Below are 25,886 nucleotides of genomic sequence, written 5' to 3' on the forward strand. Positions count from 1 at the left end.
ATTTCTCCCTTGCGTTCCTTATTGCGACTCACCTATGCCTTGCTGTTTAAGGCCCAGGCAGAGTTGAGACAAATTGGTTTAAAGGAACAAAAGCCCCCTGGTCGCTCGTTGTTAACGTGTAAACACCCTCAAAGTAAATCAGGTTGTCCTCCCTCTAATCATATTCAGTGGATATGCATGAGCATCGGTGAAGCAGTTCTGTACCACCAGGTGAGGATGGTGAGGGGGAGAAGGAAAAAAAATACACCACTGAGCTTTGACATGCAAGCGCAGAAGGGATGTAGCATGTGAATAGTGCTGAGTGCCTGTATTTAGGAATGCCTGAGTATATACAATCACATGTACATGGATATAAATACCATACTGTAAACGGAATGATATGTGGAGGTACAGCTGAGCTCGTGGGACCTGAGCCTGTAGTATGGGTAGACGAGGTCACCAGAAACTCACTTATGTACCACCTATTTCTGCCCTGTATTTTTACCACTGGGAAAAATGAAGGGATTTCCATCTTTCACGTTTTTTTTTTTTCCCACTGTCCTTCGGGTCCAATCCTGAAGATAGCTGTTCCCAGCATGGCCACTAGGCGAGGTCAGTTCGACATGGGGTTCTTCGTGCAGACTGCTGGGTTGGACACAATCACAGCTGTAACTCTCCCTTATTTGAGGCTGCAAAGCCTCCAGACCCCTCAGATTAGCTAAACCTGGGGGTGAGTGTTGCCCAATTATCCTCTCTTAGCCTATATATCCCACTTCTCACTAGCCTCCATAAATACACACTTGCACATCTCCAATCCCCTACACATGTGCCCATTCAAACAGACCCACACCCCACACATCCGGTCAGTGTGCCAAGTTATTTTCACCATGGCCATGATGATGGCTTCCTGTAGAAAGTCATTCATGGTCCCTAATGTGTGCCATAAGTGATTTTGTGCTACAGACTGGATTACTGTAATGTATCTGACTTAAGTGTACATACTGAGGAAAGGGCTAATATGCGGGCTACATTACAGCCATAAGCCCCAACCATCTGTCTATGGCTATGTGAAGCACTAAAAGGACAGATCTGGCCTTTGGTGCTACTGAACTTTCACATCAGAATTACAGGTTTGAATGAACCCAAAATGAAGACTACTTCTCCAGGGAACCTCACCATGGCTTCTGAACAGTTTCAAACTAACTGCATGCAGTACTGAGGCCTGAGATGATTTACAGGAAGATTGTGAGCTGACAGCTCTAAACTAATCCCCCCACATCAGAGATTATCTCTATGGTGGCACCTCATTAGCCAGTTTGGGTTTGTTCGAACAATGTCAACACAAACTCAAACTGGGATGGGGAAGGTGTCTCTCCATAATCATCCAGAGTGGGGTAATGAAATACCGTTCTCCTTCACCAAAATTTCCCTCTCAGCGGTGGGGGTCTGTAATGAGTACAAGGCTCATGTTGAAATCACCTAAGACATTCCTCTGGAAAAGACAGAAAGAGCCTAGCACTCCTCGTTTTTGCAAAGAGTATTGCTGTAACTTCAACCAGCAGCACTGCCCATGTGCATGGACCAGTCGTCCCTGACATCCATTTAGGCAAGCACACACATAATGTGAGCCATTTAAGTCGTTTGTCTGTAAAGATCTGTTCGAATGAGGCATTCAAACCATTTGCCTGTTGCTCTGTAGGGAGATTGAACACTGGCATAAAATGGTGCTTAACTTTATCTCTGAAAGGTGTAGAACAGCCACGGGCGAATACGTACTCGGTCTTAAGAACACAGGAGATAAACTGTGCTGGAGTAAGTTCAGGCATGTGCAAAGATCATAAAAAAGCAACGTGCGAGGAGACCTCATTAATGCACAGAATGATGAAGAATGCTGAGGAGGGAGACAGAAAGCAAGAGGCAAGACAGAGGAGAGCAGAAGAACACCAGTAGGCTGCCTTGAATTATTGAATGTCTGGAAACAGTGATATAATACAGTGCTCATCAGGCTGGGGGATTTTTAGGCCAAAAAAAAAACGCGGCAGAGACAAGCAGGAACGATGAGTTGTCACTGAACGAGTTCACTGGCAAAACTCATCACACAAGGGATAAATGGTGCTTAATGGCAATGGAGCCCTTCACACTGCTGTTAACGACCCTCTTACCCTGTCACAGCTAACCAACTCGCCTGCTGCCTACACTCTCAGTACATAGCAACACACAGAAAAAAAAACCTATAACATAATCTATTAAAAGCATTACAAATGTTCTGTAGCTGTTATTAGCAACACAGTGTAAGTGTCCAGTGCATTGCAGGCCATTTCAGCACTACATTATGTCAAAGTCGCTGTGCAGAACATCTGGATTTGTAAATATGTCAAAAATAAAAATATATGCATAACATTATAGCTTTTCTGGGGTAATTTCTGTCAGATAACCAACCAGTGGAATCTTGGCACAAATTTGCTTGTTCTTAGCCTGAATTTTGGACATAATTCACATATGCCTTCACACCACAGATATGTCTTTACTGTTATTGTTTAGCTTCCTGAAGAAACCCTGAATGTGTCAAAAAATGCTGTGGTCAACCACCTGATAGAATGCCTTCCCAGAACTCAATCATATATACATAATTTGTAATTCAGCAGTGATGTGAAGGGTGGAAGAGAGGACCTTAATTAGGACCATAGCCTGGGAAATACTCCGAGAAGACCTAAGTTTAGAAAGTGCCTGCTTGTTTCACAGACTTTGAGTGATGCCAGAGAGCAAACGGGGTAAATGGCAATACAACTATTAGCACACCGGCACGCTGTGCGCAGTCATCCATCATCAGGCCTGCATCAGAGAGCCAGGCTCCACCGAGGAAGGGCCAGTGTCTGTTTCCTACACCTATTATAAAAACAAAATGAAATTACACTTGCCAAAAGCATTGAAGGGTAAATGTCTTTCAAACATAGAGAAACAAACACTCCAAACTCATTGTATGCCATATTCTCTTAGCTACTTAGTCTCTTCACTATGGAAAGAGAGCAAGAGTGAGTCAACACTGAATTGATGAGATTGGTTAAAGCACAACTGTGAAATAAACAATAAATAATGAATAAACATGTGGTTGTCAAACTGCTTTCATCTTTCAATAAATCACTTTTATCTGCAGCCAAATAAAGTATAAACAAAACGATTAAAGCTGAAAAGTGGCATCAGGTCTGTAGCATTATTACGGCTGGCAAACTGACTGAACTGAGCACAGTAGAAGGTGTTTGTGCTGCTGTGATGAAGGGTGTGATTTTTGCTACAAAATACAGAGCGGTCATTGCAATTACAGCTCAAAAGGATGCAGTGGTTTGGGGCAAGCTCATACTGATAAGAAGACTGTGTACAAATTAATCTGCATTAGCGTAAAGCACCCACCATTGATTTTTAATTACACATCTGTTGCTAGATAAAAGAAAAGAGGGGGCACCGACACACCCGCCTGCATGCATTTCTCTCTTTGGCATCATTTTCCTCACAATTTCCCCTCTTCCTTTTATCCTTCCTCCGCTTTTTTTCCTCAAGGTCTTTCTGTCCACCTTTCATTCATATTTCTGTGGACATGGCTGTTCCTCTTTCATCCCTCTCTTTTCTTGCTATTGCTGTCTACCTCATCCTCTCCCTGTTTGAGTGCAAGGCTCTGCAGAAGCAGAGATTAATTATTCAGATGTTGGCTTCATTGCTAGAGACTGGCTTTGGGAGGAGACCGCAGGCTTTCGCCTACTTCTCTGCCGACTCCTTCAAAAGTCATTCAGCCTGTGAGGCTGGCACTGCAATTTCATTGTTTGTATATCATTTTATTGTATTTTTCTTTCCTCTTGCTTCCTCTCTTGGCAGTCTAGCAGTTCTAATAAACTCAGAAACAAGGTTTAGTAAGAAATTTGATTAGATGCAAAGGGCAGTAGGGACATGTTGACCGATGCTAACAAACTCCCATTTCCCTTCCCTAAGCCCCCTTCACCCTCCCCACCTCAACCCCCACGTGTGAATCGCGTTATGTTATTCATGGTGCACAGGGTCACTCAGAGCAGCTAACAAGAGTCTCTCTCCAGTGAGGCTGGCTATGCGGTGCCGAAGGAGGATATAATATCTGTGTTTTGAGATAGGCAGTGGTCTCCTCATTACATCTTCATTAAAGAGCGATTGACCTCTCCACCACCATGCAGCTCACCACTGCAATATGACAAGTGTTTTAATTAGAGGAGTTAATTGAAGACACTTCCTCCTGCTCTTAATAAGCTCTCCAAAGAAGCCCAGCACTTTCTCTTTCCTTCTCCCTATTGGCTTATCGACATAGCACAACCACTTTGTGCTACATAAACAAAACAATTCAGAACATTATGCAGGATAAATGGATACTTAAGGTAAATGGGGGTATGAAAAGTTTATAGGACATCGATATTCAACTAATTGCTATATAACTTTTCCTCTGTTCCAAAGATAGAGTTAGCTAATGCAGAGAAATATTGCATTAGCAAGCTAATGCAGGAAAATGTAAACAAGCTAATTCTGTGGGTATATTCTACACATTTTTTTTTTTCATTTTCATTGCTCACTTTGTCAACCATGTAATTAATCTATTTTAACCTATATGTCTTCTGCTTCTTTTGGAGCAAACTAATTATACTTCAGTCCAGCCTTCTTTGGATTTTTTGAATAAAGAAAGACTTTATAAACCATCAGTGTGAACTATAGATTCACATGTACCAAGGCATTAACAATTTCCATGTAACTTGAGGTTATGGAGTGTATTGCAGGGCTCTTATAATTGGCTGTACAAAGTTAGAGATCCTCGGTAGGGTAGCAGACATCAGTGCCCTACCTACCTGTCATAAGACATGTTAAAGCTGTTAAAGCACTGCATCCTCAAAAAAATCAGACCTGGCCATCATTGATTCCTTGATAAGATGTAACTTCAGTCCCACTAATGGTTGGATCGACAGAAGATGCCATTGTCCATCACCAACAGAGTGATGTCAGATTGTGATGTCAGCTGTCACAGCACATCCCCCACCCCCCACCCATTGCACACTGCCTGCTATAATTCATCTCTCTGCTATGATGTCGAAAGCTATATTTATTACTTGTTTTTGTATTCTATTACTTATTACTTGCTATTGCTATACCAGATTTGGCCACAAGGACTCTACAAACAGAGGCATTGAGAAACTGCAGCTGGCCGTCATAAAGTTATAGGTGAGCCAAGCTGTTCAGTCATTCATTTATTATTACAATATAACAGGTGATGCTATAGATGAAGGAGTTAGCTTGATAAGTTTACATAGATAACTTTGTTGATCCTGAGGAGCATTGACAGTAGGAGATAATGCATAATAGCTAACCAAAACTATCAGTCTGGTTATTCTGATGTCATTATTAATTGGAGAGTTACTAGATGACAAATTGTGCCATCATCTGGTACAATATAATTTCCTTATTAATGAAAAGCAGTATTAAAGTTAGTTTTACAATCCTATATACTATCATTTTATTTTATGTTAATTTGTAAGTCTAGGAAAATCCCTTTGGTGACCATGACATATCACCACCTAAAGGGAAGAGATGTGTGGAAAGCCACTGATGGCCTAATGTCCTGAATTCACTACCATTTTCTCAGGATTGACTGAACGTTTACATGTTGTTCCCGTGTTTGTAACGAGTGCCCGAGTGCCGAAGGGTGTGGAGCAGGACGCACAGACTTCCTCGACATGGACGAACATTTAATTGAAACATGAAAACAACGGCACTCACATGTGTTACAAACAATGAGCGCAACATGGTTAACACTGAACAAACATGATAAACATGGTTACATTTAACAACAAGAAGAACATTTAACCTTAACATTAACACATTACATTAACAATGACCAACGACACTGACGCAGGTTTAAATACACAGACAGGACGAGGTACAGGTGTGTGCAGGCGTGGCCACAAACAAGAATCCTCCCACTTCATGTGGCGGGCCAAACCACGTGACTCGCGGGAGGCGAGCGTTCCATGACAGTATTCATTCAAATCACTTGACTTTCTCTGGGAAATGTCATATCCTATGCTCTTTAAATTGACACTGAGTTATATCCTGTGTCTGTATATACACTTTACCATAATAGTGTTGTGACAACTTTATATTGTGAAAACTGTAATCAAGCACATGACATCACTCAAATAAGAACATCTTAAAAAGAATAGCATATGACGTTCCACACACAAGCCAGTATATTTGCTATACGTTCTGATCTCTCAGGGAGCCCCTCAGATTTGTCCATGTTCCGTCTCTCCCCTTTTTTAGTTACTCTGCTATAGCTACCCAGGCAGATGGAAAATATTTGAGGGAGAAATAAAATTGAGGAGGTACTTTGACTCCAGAACACACTGAAATTTATTTATTTATTTATTTTATCTTACTCCTCAGGGCAGCAGAAATAGTTTTTTTTTGTTTGTTTGTTTTTTGAGGGAGAAAAATTTTTGAGGGAGAGAATTCTAGAATTCTAGAACACATTTAATTTTTTTTTATTATTTTTAATTTTTTTTTTTTTTCAACTTACCCTTGTCACAGTTGGCCGGTCCACCAACCAGAGGGAAAAGCCAAAGTCAAACGGGGACTGTATTGTTTGTCTACCTCGTTCCCAATCACCTGAGTACTGATTGGAGACATCTGCTCCTCATCAATGTGTCTCCCTATTTTTACACCCACAGGTCCCATAGAACAACGCTGCCCATTAGTGGCCAAGAGGACTATGGAGATTCTCCGGTGCTTCTTACCTTGACTCTCATAGCCTCTTAGTGGATTACTTTATCATGTACCTTGATTGTAATGGAAAATAAAGAGCACATTAGCTCAGCTTCGCCTCTTGCTTCCTCTGTGCTGTCAATGTCACAACCCTTCCGGGCTTCTGTAAGTATGCCTCCGTTATCCATAAAAAAATCATGTCAGTGAATGGTTTTTCCAGGTGAGCATATAAAAAACAAATTATATATATATATATATATATATATATATATATATATATATATATATATATATATATATATATATATATATATATATATATTAGGCAATGTATTAGGCAACACTCTATATATATATATATATAGAGTGTTGCCTAATACATTGCCTAATATATATATATATATATGAGTGTTGCCTAATACATTGCCTAATAATGTAAAAAACACTTAGGTGACAGCTTTATTTTAAACAGAGGACATCAAACTGTAACAGCCTGAATGCTTTAGGGTGAGGAACAGGATGTACAGACTCCATCAACATAGACAGACATTTATTATCGGACATGTACAACATTGGCAATCACATGCAACGTCAATGATAAACACAAATGCAGGCATTGACAATGTGAAAATGGACATGAACACATTTAACATCAATGATGTGAACAAACACTACATGACATGAACAAAGGCAATGACTGACCAAGATGCAAACACCAGCAGGGGTTTAAATACATACTGACAATCACATTAAACCATGTGTAGGTCTGTGCGAACAAGGAAGGCGTGGTTACAAATAAGACGAAGTGAAGCCACACTGCATGCAGCAGGCCTTTTGGATTTATACTGTTGCCTGTTTTTGGACTACACCTTTGGATTTTCCCTTTTTATTATTAAACTCTGTCTTCCTGCATTCGACTCCATCTCTGCTAATCATATCCGACAAAGTGATTTTTACTAAACATATCAAATACAGATTTCTTTTTTGCAGAGGGCTCAATTAAAAGTAATGAATGAATTAAATGATAAGAAGTTATTAAATAAAAAGTATAAAAGAAAGTATCTAAAAATTTATAGTCCCTTTATACCACTATCCCCCATCATATGACTGTTAGGCAGACATCACCCAGCCATGGTCCACTTTTTCTCACACATCAGGTTAGTTGAGTCACTATGAGAAAAAAAAAAAAAAGTTGTCTTTAAATCCAAATCTCCTCACTGCCCCACTTTTCCAAAATAAAGAGATGATTTTGGGTCAGTGGGCATGATATGTTAGGTAAAACAAACAGTGGAAAAATCAGCAAATGTCCCTCTTCACTGCTGAAAGGACAAGAAAAAGAGAAAATAACAGGGGAGGGGAATAAGCAATATGCCATGTCTGATCATATGCCACACTCAAAAGACATCAAGGCAAACAATATGGCCAGTGCCAAAACTGCCATTATCTCTGATTACCAAATTTGCAGCTGGTAATTTGCAGCTGCAGTCACAATGGCCTGACTGATGGCTTTAGTTTGATTACATCCAGAATCAGCAATGTCAGGCTGTACCTACAGTGGTCTGTTGATGAGCTTTCCATGAGTCAATAATCAGTAATAATCAGTGAGGAAGTAGATTGGCCCACCTCATATTCATTCACAAATAAACCTCAGGTACACAGGATAAAAAATAAGACTACTCTGGTCCTTTCTATTTTTACGTTGATTTTACAGCCACGGATAAGTGGTGGGATTTCCATCAACTACTTGGGACTTAGAAGGATGCGTATCTGTACTGGAAAGGAGGAAAAGGGATATATAAATGTAAGAAGAAAGATGATTTATGGGCAAAAACACAGTGGCTTTCCTTAGCCAGCCAGCTCACGGTTAACACTTTTTACATTAACTGTGCACTGTCCACACTGTACACCATTTTGTAGTGTGCAATGAAATTCATAGCTACACACACACACACACACACACACACACACACACACACACACACACACACACACACACATACTTGTGTGAAGAGAACCTAGAGGTGAGGTAATCACCAACCGACTTTCCTTTCTCTTGATTGCCTCATTCCCTTCCACCAGCTGCCTAAAGAGGCCCAAGTGTTCACCCGTCAATCAATAACTCCAGAAGAGGGTATCTGCATTTGAGGTACAGCAACTATATAAACGCCATCAAATGCGCAAAGACTTTACTTGTTAAAGGGGGTAAGAATATTATTTCAATAGGCATGAACTCATAGCAAAGAAATAACATTTCTGTGATATAATAGGTACACATTTGAAAAGTCAGATATGGAACAAATAGAAGCACATTCACAATCTGTCCTCCGACACCCAAAGCTCTCGATAACTGTATCTTGTTTTTTACATTGCGTTTGTGCTTGCTCATTTTTTTGTACTTGCACAATATTGGGTGCGCTATGGACATTTAAAAGGAAAAAAAAAAAACTTTTTTTATTTTCATTATTTGACTACTACAGAATAAGCTGTTTATTATTTTAACACATCTACTTTTTCCAAAGACCATTTTAATTAAAAAATAAACTTTTTTGGATTAAATTCCACTTTTCCAATTGTTTTATTTAGGAATAAAATATGTAAATTGTAATCAACAATTCTTCATGATTAAAAAAATTGATTTTATATTTTTGCAAGCTAGTTAATCAGTTATATCTGAAATAGAACAATCTAAACAATTTTAACATAATCAGGAGATGTGTATGTAAAAGCCTAGCTTTTAATGGCTGGAAATACACTGTCCCTACAGGTCAAAAACCTTTTAGAGTGAGAGCCTTGGAATTCTTGTTAAGTATAACTGTTGAAAGTACTAGGCATTCATATATTACCTTCCCCTGCGCTCAGAGCTCCAGTGTTCTGCAATGCTGACCTTCTAAACACCAGCACCTACCCTCAATTCCCTTGTCAGCAAAAAGGAGCCACTTGAGGGATGGGGGTTGGGGCTTGTTATTATATCCCAGTCAAAAAACCAATGCAGTAATCCCGTTCTTTGGATGTGTCAGAGCAATACTTATGAGGACCCCTGCACTGCATGGGCCATTTCTTAACTGACACTATAAGCTTAGAATATATTAGTGTGTAAGTGTTTTAGCTATGAGAACAAACCAAACTCTGTAGAGCAGTGGTATGCCAGGATTGATTAGGAAAAAAGTGCATTAATAACTCACTGGACTTGTGTGCTTTACATCCCACTAGACATCTCTTATGAACTGTGCATTATAGCCATCACGCTGGAGTTTTGAGTGGGAGGGAAAGTAAGAAAGAGAGAGAGAGAGAGAGAGAGAGAGAGAGAGAGAGAGAGAGAGAGAGAATGGTAGAGGAGGATGACAGAGTGTGACTTAATGAGATTGTCGAGGTCCAAGCTATGTTCCTGTGTAAGCTTTAGTAAAAGCTGGCTGAGGAGGGACTATATATCATCAAGAGACTCAGCCCTGGGGTTAAACAAATAAATAAAAGCAATTAAACAAAGTGGCCAGTACTCTTCACCTGGTACTGCTTCTCGCCTGCTCCACACGCCAGCTCACACATGCAGGGAAAGAAGGAAGGTTCATCAATATTTACTGGAAAAGGTTTGTATCATAGAAAGCACTCAAAAGCTATTATCCTTTCAAGAAGCACATTGTGCATTCTACACCAAAGCAATGTACACCAAGGAACCGAACCCTATCACTGACAAAATATGAAGACAGCTCCAAAAAGGTACTAGAGATAATGGGGTTTGAGCTGATTTGCTTCTAAGAATGATCTTCATAACACATATCACATGTTATATTTAAGGAATCCCATCAAATACAGCTAAAAATGTTGCATTTCAGAAAGAGCAATCCAATGTTGGTGAACTACTGCCCCTCAGTGTGGTGGCAGTGAGACAACACTAGGCTGATCAGGCTGAAGCCAAGCTCCTGATTTGGTCTACTCCTCCACCTAAGAATCTATTCACAGACTGACATATCACCCCCATGAAAGTGCCACGGACCTAGAGATGCTCACCAGGCAAAAGGGCTGTATTTCCATGGAGCTAACTGCTCTGGCTCTAAAAGGCAAAGCAGACAAGCTTATATTTCAGGGTCATGACAGTGCATGAGGTGGCGAAAGCAAAGAGTAAGCAGCAGCACTTAGTGAAGACACAGGAGGCCAAGGTTCCTGTTTCACCATGCTACAGTGCGCAGGATCTGTAGCATCTGATGAGACGAGGCAGACGGCACCTGGACCACCCATTCGCTACTCAAATGCCCTTTGCTATGGATTTGAAACATTTCTGATTGAGGCCTTTAAGATAAGAGACTGTACCATGTCTGAAAGATAAAAAAAAAAACATCTTCTCATGTCTTGTCTGACAAACATTTGAGAAACTGATATAAATGAGCCCCTCATGTTCCCTCAGCCATAATTCACACAATCTCTGCCTTTAAAAAATACTCATACACAAATGAAAGATGGAGAACCATTAGGTTCATGTCCATATTGCATAGATACCTAGTCTCCTTTAGATGGATCTGGTCCTGTCAGCTAAATGCCATAAATGGGAAATGGGAACTGTTGGCTATGTTTTCAGAAATTCAATTACCAATCTACCATTTTTGATAAACCATTTTTGAAACTTCAACAATATTTTTACAAGATATTAGTGAAGGGATATCTTACAATACAATGTTTATCAGTAATCCAGTCAAGCTCTCAAAGCACCTCTGGGCTTGAAGAGATGTGGAGGATTTGGGAGATTTTGAAGCTTTTCCAAGATCAGAATCTAATGCTGCCACTCAGCAGATAAACAAAGGTCAACTGGGATCTCCAGTCCAGCCTTGCACACTCTAAAGCATCCGGTGAATCTAACAGCTTTGTACTGCCACTTCAAGGACAACTGTGACAGCTTCCTGTACAACGATACAAACAAGCAGTACAACAGATAGACCAGCAATACACTCATAAAAATTAATGAAAAAAAAAAAAGAGAAAGAAAATCAAATTTGAGGAAAATAAATGTTCAACTACTGAAGATCATTTGAGGAATGAGTGATAGCAATGCCCCCTTATTCAACATCACACATTTACTGAAGAAGGTAACAGGGACAGGGAACAAAATGAAAAAGATGCTGAGGCGACAACATGATCAAAACACAAGAGCATCTTATGCATCACTAACCATTTTTCAGAGGGCAAAGAAGCTTTCTCAGAAAGCCATCTGCCCCAATAAAATGGAACAGGTTACTGAAATGTCAGGATAGGCCAATCCTAATGTACCTACCATGTACCATAAATTAAAAAAATGAGACAGTAATTTAGTTGAAAACCTGAAGTGTCTGCTAATTGGAAAGGGTACATGAGTGACAGACAAGTTAAAACAACTGCAAAGAATGAAAAAAAAACCCCAACATTTCCACTGAAAAATCTGCACTTCTATCTTATACTCCTCATTAAGTCAAGCATGGATTGACACCATGACTGCAAAGAAAAGGAGACTAAAGCAGACACTACCTCAGCTGCCTAAAGTGCTAGTTTACAATTGTATACTTTGGTTGCAGTGAGCTAAGGCATGGTTACTGGTCATATCCTGCATAGCAAGCATGTGTTTAGGAGCAGGTGGGAAGTGACTGCAACTAACACTGAGAAAAAGTTATTTCAAGACAAAGCAAATGGGGCAGAACTGCATGCAAAACAATAAATCAATCTCAGAATTCAAGAAAACATGCTGTATTGGCCTATTCCATCATAACTGTGAGATAATGTCCCTGAATACAGTAATAATACCTTAATTATAATGGAGAACAGATATGCTTACCGGGTTCGCAGATTTCCAGGGCTTGGCTGTCCATCATACACAGAGAGTATGTCAAAGTCCTCTTCTAAAGCAAATCCTTGGAATACCAACTGTATCCGGTTGTGTTCCTGTGCCACAATCACCCATGTGCAGTTGGCGTAGTTTGGGTATCCATATGGGTATCCAGGGCTTTCTACTGTTCCATTTGGACTATATAGTGTGTAACTGCAGTTTTGAGCTGTGAGAGTGAGAGAGAGAGAGAGAGAGAGAGAGAGAGAGAGAGAGAGAGAGAGAGAGAGAGAAAGAGAAAGAAATAGAAAAAAAGAAGAGAAATAAAGTTTGAAACAAGTCAACAAAAATGGGGTTTTCTAACAGAGAATGTATTGAAACACCATAGGCCTACGTCAAGTACATAATGCTGCCCTATAGCAACTGCATAATGCATGCATATAATATATATATACTGTGTAAGTTGTAATAGAAGCAGAAAGTTCTACTGTTTAGACTACCTACACATACATACCGAACATACATAATGACATTCATGATTGTCTTCTTAAAACGAAATCACCGATCCTAACTTTGAATTCAAATAATCAGTGTGAAACCAACAGATAGTCATAAGCCCCATACAATTACATATGCACATAATGTCAGCTGCCTGTGCTTCAGTGGTTGATAACTGTTCCCACAGTAACACCAAGGAAAGTGGGGGGCACACTTGGTTATTAATGCCAGTAATTTTAATAACTTTCCATTATCCACAGCTCATTCTCCCCTCTTAAGCATTAATTGTACTTCTATTTTACATGCTTGTCAATGGCCACACAAAAAATACTGTTCCCAATGTGAAATTTTAATTACTGCATGTGCCTCCATCAGGGACAACCTTTGCCTAATTATTTGTTCTGGACAGATCTGTACCCACATTTTTAATTAAGTGACATTTAATGACATGTTGTGGTGAGATGTCTTCTGACTTTCACATTTCATTACTCTCTTGTTCAGCAAAAGGCTTATTGTATTTATTTTTTTCAATATTGGACCTGTACAAGCAGAGGGCCCAACAGCAGACTGTGCTCTTTTTGTCTATATCCAGAGGATTCATCTACTTCACTGGTAGTATCTTAACAGTATTTTAGGATTACTAATTATTAATAGTGAAATTACTATTTTACATACAAATTTGCAAAATAGAGCATATACGCCAGCAAATAATAGTGGTAATCAGCAAATTATCACTACATCACAATCCTTTTACTTTTTTGGAATACTAAGCTTAAGTCTTAAGTGAGCTTACCCAATGAAATCAGCAACTATTATAGTGAGTATGCATATGTAAATTCCTTATTGTCACGGAACACTTGCCTCCCATGAGGCATGTGGTTTGGCCATCTACGTGCAATGGGAGGACTTTCGTTTGTGGCAACACCTGCACACACCTGCACATTGTTTCGTCTGTGTATTTAAACCCACGTCAGTATCGTTGGTCATTGTTGACGTAACATGTCAATGTGATGTGTTATTGTCAATGGTGATGTTAAACGTTATATTTGTTATTGTTAGATGTATACGTGTTTATCATTTGTACTTAGTGTTAACCGTTTTTTGTTTGTATTAATTGTGTGTGATTCTTGTGAGTGCCATTAGTGTTCTATGTAAAATGTTAATAAATGTACATCCCAGACATTGGAGTGTGTGCGTCCTGCCCCCGCCCTGCGGCACTCAGGCCACCTCGCGTTACACTTATTCCTCTATAAAGTAATTTAAATAACATTCCTATTATGTAACAGTATACTGATGATTAATGTGGTGGATTCACTAGAAAATAAATTGTGCTATGATTTGCAAATATTTGCAAAACCTAAAAGGAAACATATCTGACAAGTATAAATGATTTATATTCCACAAAATATAGCGTAATATCTTAATCCTTAATGCTGTGGAGTTTTCATTCACATGAGATCTAAATCCATGACACAGTATGGAACAGTATAATATAAATAAATAAATTAATAAATAAAATACAATAATGAGTTCCAGCATACTGAATCTATTTAATAATATAATAGCATATTTTGTTTAGCTCTTACATTTGTTTAATTTAATAAAAGCTGATTCATACAAAATTATGAATACATAATGAATGCAGAATTATGAATACATCATTTGAGGACATCTGTGGCCCACAGATCCCAGATTCTGTACAAATTAGAAAACAAATGGAGGATGATGTCTGTACATGTTACACACATCTCTCTATCTTAAGATGCTGGAGTATTTTATAGAGTGGTTGCTCACAGTGCTCACAAGGTTTAGCTGCAGACATTCACAAATGTTAAAAAAAAATTCTACACCATTTAAAGCAATTAGGCTTCTGAATGTGCAAATTCATCTTGTCACCTATGTAATTATGTCCTGCAAGATACTTTTCTTAACTAAAGTTACAGCAGGACCAGATTTAAAACAGGATTTCTAAATGAGCTAACATTGTCTTATGGGAGTTTAACAATTAAGTGAAAAAATCCTCCCCAAAACTGCTACAAAAACAAAAATAAATAAATAAAAATAACTTGAATAACAAAAAAAAAATGTTGTTATTGTGCAAATCCTTGGTTTTAATTATAATGGGATGGACTACTTATGATTTCAAGAATGACATTCACAGGCATTTAAAAAGTCATGGTGTCCACAAAAAAAGCATGGAAATGCTATGCAACAAGGCATTTCATACAAAGAAGACATTAAGTAGAACTTACATTTCTAAAGCTGTTCCAGGAACAGTTTTTCCTCACCCTAACTCTAAACCTAATTGCACTGGCACGAAGTGCAAGTGATCCCAGATGAGTTCACGAGCGGCAACGTTATCCCAGGTCAGAAAATGTTTTTGTTTTTTCAGTGTGCTATCTGAAAAAACACAATCCATCATGTCTTCACCAGTCCTGAGGGAAAGTCTATCTAGAATAAAGTGAGCATGGGCCAGCACCAAAAGAGCATTTGACCTCTGGACAGACTTTAGTACTGTACTGTACGGAATTATCGATGGCTATCTTCTGAGAAAAAACTTAGCTGCTGAGTTTGAAAAGGAAATAATCTTGAAGAACTGTGTCAGGGGCTTGCTTACATTATGAGCTAGCAATAAATGTGCAGAAAGGGAAAGAAACATATACAGCAACTTCATAATACATTTTTAAAAAGCAAAATGAAACTTTCTTGAATCATTCTATGGGTGTCTTAAAAATAAAGTATCCAATATAAATTTGTTCTTCAAAGGTCAGCTTTAAATAACAGGCATCTTTCCCTAGTACACTTGAGGTCTGGGATTTGTGTAAGGTATGGGAGGTTCTATGCATCTGTTTCTTGAATAACCCTATTTTCTTTATTAACCTGACCCTATCACATGACAAATATTAATATTATATGCTTTTTTTTCTTTCTTTTCTTGTATGATAAACATTGCACACATGCAGAGCAAGTCTATAGTGGCTGACTACTATCTGCCAAAGTAAGCAATCCTCACATTTTTGGATGTAAAATACAACAATAAGATCAATAACTGGCCAATGGGAGAGGCCTACAGTCTATAATACTTGCATGGATCTAATAAAGTTTGCAAGTGCAAAATCTATAAAGTGAATAAATAATAGATGTACATCCAGCGCTGGCCACGCTACGATAAATTCTGCAAAGCCTTTAGAATTCTCTTTTGTGCTGTCCGATCTGACTGACTTACGGCAGACCTAGCATAGCATTAGATCTTATGGAACACACACCTGACTCACAGTGAAATCAGTATCTCACTTTGACAAGGTTTACCTCCATCTTATCTTAGTATGGGTCAGAAGTGGATAGGTAATGATGCATTGGGTCAAAGGTGAACACTTGAGGAGAAAAATGAACAACAGTGCAAATGCTGTCCTGGTTTGTATAAGGAAAAGAAGCTTTGAGCAAAGCAAACTTATTGTGGATGTTGGATCTCAGGCAGCACAGGCAACACAAAAATTACAGCTCAGTTATTACTTGGATATGCAGATATAATTCCCTGTAGACCAACCACCGAATTCACAGCACTAATATTCAGAATATAATGGTTAAAATATAAGCATACCACAATGTATTTTACAGCATTGTGAAAAAAATCTGAACAAAAGTTGACCAATCATTATCAGCTTCCACACTGAAGACAATAGGACTCAGCATTGGCCAGCTAATAAACTGTTGCTTCACAATAGTGTTTCATTCCACATCCACACACCTTTAGCTCTTAATGCATTATGGTTTGTCTTGCATTTGACTTTCACATTTAATATAGATATTTTTAACAAGGTTATAATTATTTAGATTTCAGAACTAGTTGATGAAGCTGCTAACAAAAACTAAATGCTTGTTTCACTGGGCAGTTGGGCTTGTAAGAAAAAAATGTTCATAACAAGCAACTTTACAACACAGTAAGCAACTGTATTGATTTGATATGCCTACTTCTTTTGCTTATGTGTAAGTTATCTGCTTGAACACATGAATATAATTTAACCTCAACTATTCCCAAGAGGGTTAAAACAATTCTTCCTTGTAACTATGTAACTACAAGTTTTCAAAATCATTATATTGTTGTGAAAAAAAGGCTACACTAAAATAACTATAGGAGGTCAAGTGTAGCAAGAACATTTGGTAACATGAATTTTCATACAAAAAATTATCTTATATTTTATACATTCTACATGTGAAAGTATCTTCTAGTTTGACTTGTCAAATTAGAAGGAAAAAAAACATTCAGTAGATTGCAAATTACACATAGGCATCATCAGGCCCGTTTCTATCAAGAAAATCTTAAAATGAAACTGGCTGGAGCATGATGTAGCCTCTAGACAAAACAGAGGTTGCTAATGCATCCAGCAGGGTCTGTGCAAAGAAAGCTTGCATTAATTTCTGATTAAGTGAGTCATTCACTCTGCCAGATCAGTTCAATTATCCCCTACCATAACTCCCCATATGCATTATAAAATTGGAAGGTGCATTCAGGTGACCTGTGTTAAAGCAGAAATGAATAAATCCAAGGGGCATGTCTACGAAGGTGTTCTGATTCCATAAACACTCTGCCCATGGCATCTTTAGCCCTCTTCCCAGCAAGATGGAAGATCCAAAAGCCAGAAAAGCTCAGGTGTCTGCACAAATCTCAAGGTTACTTTGATCAGCAAAACTTTGTATCTAAAGCACAAAATTACAATAAATAAATGAAAATTTCAAAATGTCCCAGAACCAGGTAAGCTGTGGGTGTCTGCTTTCCAAGCCTGTGACCCGCACCACACATCCCACTCATCCTTTGCCAGAGAATCCACAGGGCCAAGTGACTGCCGTGGGAACATGTTGTCGTTGTATTGCAGGACTGTGGGGACCACCTCAAGAGCTGCCCAATGTTTGCCTTGCCTCCACTGTTGTATTGTTGCTACAGGGCTGCAGCGGCACGGCATGACACTTTGATGAATCGATCGCCACTGTGCCATGTACCGGCAGGACAGCAATCCTTCAGAGTGCCCACAATCAGGGGTCTCAGAAGAGTGAAGCAGAGATTGGGAGAGAGGGGGAAAGAGGCACAAAGAGGGGAGGGAGAGAATGAATGAATGTATACATGACTGAATGGGATAGGATAGACATAATTTGCTTGCCATGTATAGATGCTTGTATGTTGTTGTTCCTATTATAGAAAGTTATGGTCAACACAGTGACATTCACTGTACTGAAAAAAGTTAGTCTGCAGTACTAGCAGAAAATCTTGGGTCCATTGACAAAGATGATTTTATAAAGCCTCCTTTATCCAGTTTCATTTTGTATCCTTTATCCACCCCCCACCGACCACACACACACACACACACACACACACACACACACACACACACACACACACACACACACACACACACACACACACACACACACACACTTCAGATCACTCTCTGCCTTTTGCTACTCCTTGCAACCTGCAATTTAGATGGAAATAAAAACCACTTGATCAAGAGTATGGGCTGGCTCTGGGGCGTTAGCAAAATTAGTGGATGTAAAAAAAATTGGTAGTTATGCTTCCTAAAAGTAAATGCTTAAAACTTTTTTTTGTTTATTGCACTCATAGGTAAACACATAGTATGTTGAATATGAACCCCATTGGCATTTAGCCACTATCTTTGTAAACAGTCTATAGACTGAATGCTTGCTTGTTTTTCTTTTATCATGACTTCAGTTCCTAATACACTTCTGTGTACAGTTTTACTGATTGATCATCCTTCATTATTATGCTTGTCAGCACACTTTGTAGAAGTAAGAAATGTTTGTTTCAGGTAACTAAATGTGAAATAAAAGGATTTCTACTAAAATACAACAAGGCTCCCATGATGCAACAGATGTTAACATTTCAAAGGCAAACTACCCCTTGGAGTGCCCTCTGAAGGCTGTGCTGTGAATAGTGGGACTGGAGTGATAAACAGGCCCATTTATGTGGGATAGAGTCCCATTTGGGCATTTCCCACTTTGCACAAGTAAAGCTTGTAACTCTCACCCACATCACATGCTAAGCGGATGACCATTAATGGGGTTGGTCCTGTTTACTTTGACTCCACTGATCCTTTACCAGAGCAGCACACATGATGCTCTCTGACAAAAGGACTACAGGTTTATCAAAAATACCACAGCAGCCCCTGTCCCCTGACAAGTAATTTAGTGTCAAGCAAGGCCAATGTTTGTCAGTGTTAATTATGAGTCCTTTGCAAATTAAAATGCTTTCCTTTTAGTTCTTCTCTGGAGTAAGTGGCCCTGAGGCTAAGGTTGTGACTCACCAGCTTTCATAAGCACTTCACATCTAGCTTGTTTCTCTTTTTTAAAGCTCACCATTAAATGTCATCAGAGCTTTAGTCTGCAGCAACCCACCAACATGCCAGATGATATGGAAGATTCCAAACATCTCATCACAGGGGGGAATGGGCTGCTCGAAACCACAAATCAGGGCAAAACTATTTCCTTTCCTAAAGTGTCAGTGAATATGCATCCAAAGTACATCATACCGGAATTAACCTAAGAATGCCCACCATTAGAACAGATATCGGCAACCTCAGCTTTCCTGAGTAAGTCCATACATTAGGTTAATGTCTGTGTGAGGTGATTGTGTTGGCCATTAATAGCATGGCAAATGCAGTGGAAAGGCAAGAGGATTGGCTCTACTTTAGCAAGGTGGTGTCTTGTTTCCAGGGGATTGAGTGGCTAATAGAGCAAACAAGCAGAGGAGGCATAATGATAAGAGCTGAGAGCATTTATGGTGTACACCTTGTCACCTAATGGTTTAACTTGTTAATTGCAATTCCATATATTTTGCACATGTGCACACACACACACACACACACACACACACACACACACACACACACACACACACACACACAAGCACACAGATACCTCTGTATTGGATTCACATTAATTATGCAAGTGTCTAATTAGATATGATGTGACTCTGACATGTGCTGAATGCTTTACATTAGTATGCATCTCAAGTACAAATGACATCAGCCAAGTCAATGTGATGCAAATATACATTACCCCCATATGAACTGAGCTAAAGATATGTAGAAGCAGCCTAAAAGCTCCTGGAGTTCCTAGTTATAACTCAGGAGGGGTGATTGAAAGTGGAAGTGCAAGGAAAGAGCACCTTCCAGGATGAATACCTTCCAGACAGGATTTAGTGCACTCTCAGCTCCATTACTGAGCCACAGTAACCCACTGTTTTGCTTCCTACCAAGGGCCTTCAGTAAAATAGCTTTGGCCAGCTCCTGTCCAGTGCAACGTTATAATTTACTGCCTGATTCTAGCATTCCTGTACATTAAAGCAAAACTTAATCAAGAGAAAATGCCCTTAGACTTCAGAGGGTTAAAAATCACTAATTCCATTATTATTATTTTTTTTTTGGCTTCAAAGCAGCATAATTGTTAAAACATTGTTAAATAGCTTTTGTTTATTTAGTTAGCTATTTTTGAGTAAGGTTGCATTTGTAAATAAGCTTGTTTAGCTTCTTTCCATACAATCCTCCCCCTCTTTGAGTCAGAGAAGGCAGAAGCAGGCAGCCAGCATACTAAGGGAAGATGAGGAGCGTGGCTGAGGTAAGGGGACATGAGGAATGTGGTTAAGAGAAGAGGACCTGAGGAGTGTGGCTAAGGAATGGGGATATGAGGAGTGCGGCTGAGGCAGCAGTGTGGCCCTGTTTGTTTATTGTTCACTGTTCCAGCTGAGGCAGTTTCATGGTGTCCCCATGACAACGCAGACAACATAGAGGAGTGGGAGGCAGGTCTCTTAATAAGGGGACCCTCTCTTTCATTCTCCCTGTCTCTAACTGTGCCAGCCCTGTAGACCTGACACTGTTCCCCCCTCTCGCCTTCCCTCATCTCTCATGTGTTGGACTATTATAAGTTCCCATTCCAGAATGCAACAAAGACAGGAACCATGCTAACCATGTTCATGTAACATGAATTTGAAGTGTGCTGTAGAAATTATGTTAACACTCTTGGATGAAGCTGAATGACTAAGCATAAGTTTGAGTATTTTTTGTTGTTGTTGTTGTTGTTGTTGTTAAAAACTTGGTTTCATTTTCACTTTCAATTTGTGCAGGATCAATATTGCTTAATGCACTAATTGAAGTGATAAGCATTTAAAATGAACATCCATTATAAGATATTGATCAGTTCATGTTTTGCCTCAGTTAAATAATGCTTTGAAACCATCTCTTGATCACTTTTATACATTTTAAAAAGCCACATAAGCAAAGGCTTATATTATATGCCTTTGAATAACTAAAGATCCTGCCTATGATCCTATAAAGTCCATGTTTGTTGCAAAATGAGTTCTGCAGTTTAACATATATGGTATATAAAGAAGATTCCAGTGAGTAATAGCAGTGGTTAAAGAACAGAGTATAGTACACTGGATTTCCAGTGAAACAAGACATTTCAAACAACGTTTTTCAGCAACTGTGCAAACAAAGTGCTTCTAAGACTTAGGAGATGGGTTTCACCTAATAGAACAGATCCAATAGCTTAATATTTGGTATAAACACATTTACATTTTTGGTAAATCTCTAGCAGCTTTGCATTCCAACTTTATAATTAGGTTAATGTTGGTCTTGTGAGCACACAATATGCACTTATAAAGTATAAATAATTGGTGACTTTCCACTGTCTGCATGTATCTCAGCCATCATTTTTTGCTGTTTTGATGTAAAATAAATGATCCTTATCAGGGGGTTAAGCCTTGGTTTTCCCTGCTTGCATCACTGTGTGTAGTGTATAGCATTGTTAGAAATTGTTTTTCCTTGTTTTTCATTGTTTGCTGCAATACAGCTCTAAGTACTTTGAGGTATGGTTCTACCAGCTTTGCACACCATGTGGAAGTGATTTTCATCCATTCTTCCATTCTTGGCAGGTTTGCTCCACTCCATGTTTTTGGCAATGTTCAAATATCGCATATTCACATTTGGATTGGAAATTGAACTGACAATTATAGAAGACATTTTTGTTGGTCATACATCTGTATGTTGTATTGGCATTTTGACAACTGTGTTGCTTTGGCATTTGGTATTTATCACTCTCCTGATAAAAGGTGAAATTTCTTCAAGTTTTTGAAGTTTCTTCCAAGATTGATGGTGTTTTCACACCTATTGTTCATTTGCTCTGGTCCAAATCAGTTAACAAGTTTGTAAACTTTGTAAGCATTTTCCCCTTGATTTGGTTTGTTTTCACACAGGGAAAAATCCAAGCACACCAAAATGCATCATAAGAAACTTGTCTTCTGGTCTAGGGCACATTTCCATGTAGTTTAAAATAGAGCAAAGGCATAGATGGCTAATGTTTAGCCAGTTTTCTGTTTACATGCTCTGCTACATTCCATATTTCTAAGCACATATGGCCACAGGAGCAGTTTAGCTCAAACTTGTGGGGTACACCTGATAGATGGATTGGATCAAGGTAAGATCATGTTCTTACCACAAACAAACAACTCCAGACTTCGTCTGGGACCAAACAGTGACCACCTCCTCTCAAGGGTCTGGTGCGGTTGATTTGGTCTGCATCTGAATCTGACAAAAATGTGCAGGTGTGAAAACACTCTTAGCTAGACTGAAGTAGGATGCAGCATTTATCGATATTTTGCACTATCCATCCATTCTTTTAACAAGATGCCCAGTTCCCACTAAGGGAAACATGATGCTACCACCCCCATACTCCATATAAACACCTCAATACCCCATACAGCCACCCTGTTGAAATGGTGTTTGTTGAGAAATGGCCAGTTTTACATTTGTGATTTGAAGACACATAGCACTTTGAATTTTGGCTAAAAAACCTCTGATGCTTTCTGGCAAACTTCAGACTTGCTTTGATGTGTTTTTTCTTCAGTAATGGCATCTGACTAGTGCACCTTCACTCCACTGCCACTGATCTCTGTAGCTCCTTCAAAGTGACTGCTGGCCTTTCTGAGTCTGTCCCCTTTTGTTGTGATGCTGGGTTTTGAGGAATGGCCTTGTCTAGGCATGGCCTGGCTGATATGTTGCAGCTTCCATTTCCTCCCAGTTATTCCAGAAGTGCTCACTGGGATATCCAAAAGACTTTGATATCCTTTTCTTGCATCTGTACAAAACCTTTTATGTCGAAATTGGAAAATGTTATCTGGAAAATGTGTTTACTCTTGCAATTTTTACTACCTCTAGATTTTGTTTGTTGTCTACAGAAAATATATGTTTAGCCTCCTGAGTTGAACCTGGTAATGTATAATTATGTTACATTATTGTTATTATTACCAGTATTACCAGTATTATTATTATTATCATCATTATTATTATTATTATTATTATTATTATTATTATTATTATTATTATTATTAATAATAATAATAATGATAATAATAATAATAATAATAATAATAATAATAATGCTGTTGTTGTTTACTATTATTGCATAGCTAAACCTAAGTAATATATTTTCAATAATTAATGATCAGAAGTTTCATTATTATTATTATTATTATTATTATTATTATTATTATTATTATTGGTAGTAGTAGTAGTAATAGTAGTAGTAGTAGTAGTAGTAGTAGTAGTAGTAGTAGTAGTAGTAGTAGATGTTGTACCAGTAGTACTGGTAGTAGCAGTGGTAGTAGTAATTGTATTGACCATGCCAACCAGCCAAAAGATGGGGTAAAGAAGAGAAATATATCTAATTGGAGTATTTCATATTGTTCCCTATTTAAGCCCCCAGTGTGTGGACAAATCCTCTCAGGCTGCATATGAGCATGCATGCCTCTGAGCTGGGCAGGTAGAGCTGCTGTGCAGATGTGCAGTATGGAGCAGTAGCAGGCTGTCAGGTGGAGCTACCGTGCAAACGTGCTGTGTGGAGCAGAAGCACACTGTCATGTGGAGCTGCCATGCTGACATGCTGTGTGGAGCAGTAGCAGACTGATAGGTTGAGCTGCCAGGCAAACATGCTGTGTGGAGCAGGAGCTGACGATCAGGTAGAGCTGCCATGCAGATGTGCTGTGTGGAGCAGTATTAGACTGACAGGTGGAGCTACCATGCTGACATGCTGTGTGGAGCAGGAGCACACTGTCAGGTGTAGCTGTTGTCTTGATGTGCTGCGTGGAGCAGAAGCATGCTGTCAGGTGGAGCTGAAGTACTGTGTGTAGCAGGAGCAGGCTGTAAGGTGGAGCTGCCATGCTGATGTGCTGTGTGGAGCACTAGCAGTCTGTTAGATGGAGCTGCCATGGCAGCTGCTCAGCATGGACCTGCACAAGAGCAGCTGAGGTGTAGACAGTGCAGTCCAAACCTGATCTGTCTGTCCATCTTCTGATGCTACCTTTCCGGAAGTCTTTATAATATCTAAACCTTCCAGTCTTTATTTTCCCATCATTTCTAATCCAATGATACACATACATATACAACTTAACTGTGACTGTCAAGTAACTGACAGCAGTGTATAAGCCATCTTACTCCTTTGACCCAAGTGTGGGAATTTAAAAATTTCAAGTTCGACTGGAAGGGTTGACCTTGCAGTAATAGAGGGAATTGGAGGGTAATGCTCACAGCCTTGAAGCACAGGGCAGATTTATTTGACAAGCCAGGTTAACAGGGTGGAAAATGCCCCAATATAGAAAAACTGAGACAATAAGGTCCTAAATTACTAAACTTGAAGAAAACCAGCAGATAAACATTAAATCAGATAAATGAATAATAGCCAACTTGCTGTTACTGTGTATTCTCTCACTATCAGTCCTTGAATCAGACTGACTCTCCCAAGTGTAACCAAGATGTTTTCATCCTCCTTCAGGTGACCATATCTGGTTACATCAAAGTCACATATAGTACAGCAATATTTATCCAATAATTTATACACTGACATATATTTCACATCTCCCAAATACTAATTACAAGTACAATTACCAACTATTTTATTAGAAACATTTGTCCAGCACCTATACACTCACCAGGCTCTTTATTAGCATAACCTCTTGTACCAGTAAAGTTTTATAAGCTTAAAGTCACACCCATACTTACAGTCACACCCATTTAAAGTTTTTAAAAACATCTAACTGGTCTGCTCTCATTTGTTAAACCTGGGACTGGACTAGCTCTGCAATATATAGCATGTAATACAGAGTTTTATTGCATTGTAATGTCTCAGGTTGTTTTGAAGAAATTCTGAGGTAAAGGGGGACCACTGAATCAATATTGAAATGGCCCACCTGCTGTAGGTCATCACTGTACTAAACCTCAAGGCCATACTGTACAAACTATGAGCTATTTGTCCTTCTCAGGGAAATGCCATATAAAGGGACAAGAAACAAAAAGGACAGTTAGACAATTAAACTGTCCACAAATATTTTGGTTTACTATATTACCACCTTATTTGAAATTCTGTTGGTACATATTATAAATCTTCAGTGGTTCTGGTATTCTGATCTTTATGGCATTGTCAGGGCCATGTTACCCTGGCAATGATACATCCTTTTATGCTTTTTCATGAAAGGAAAATGATTACCTGAATGACAGAGATGAAAAGCCTCATGGGAATGGAAAAGAATGACCTTGTTCCCTTTGTCACATCCTCTATGGAAATGTCTGTAGGCAGGTGAATTTGTGTTTGTGTGTGTGTGTGTGTGTGTGTGTGTGTGTGTGTGTGTGTGTGTGTGTGTGTGTGTGTGAGAGAGAGAGAGAGAGAGAGAGAGAGAGAGAGAGAGAGAGAGAGAGAGAGAGAGATTTACACCTTATGCTCATTCTACCATTATGCAGTGTGAGAGATTTGGCTGCAGAGACAAATGATAAAAGGAAACCAAAAAAGTGAAACGTCAAAG

At 39.0% G+C, this 25,886-nt stretch overlaps 1 protein-coding gene across 1 annotated transcript in view; it reads right to left on the minus strand.

The window, feature by feature from the left end:
* Positions 1 to 25,886, minus strand: part of csmd1a (CUB and Sushi multiple domains 1a) — a 61,552-nt gene that overhangs the window by 32,104 nt on the left and 3,562 nt on the right. The window contains exon 2 of the mRNA XM_081708707.1: positions 12,539 to 12,755. Coding sequence (XP_081564833.1) covers positions 12,539 to 12,755 — 217 coding nt within the window. The remainder of the gene's footprint in view (positions 1 to 12,538; positions 12,756 to 25,886) is intronic.

This window comes from Electrophorus electricus, unplaced genomic scaffold (genome assembly GCF_041902795.1).
Source record: "Electrophorus electricus isolate QZ-2024a unplaced genomic scaffold, ASM4190279v1 Scaffold110, whole genome shotgun sequence".
Taxonomy (NCBI): domain Eukaryota; kingdom Metazoa; phylum Chordata; class Actinopteri; order Gymnotiformes; family Gymnotidae; genus Electrophorus; species Electrophorus electricus.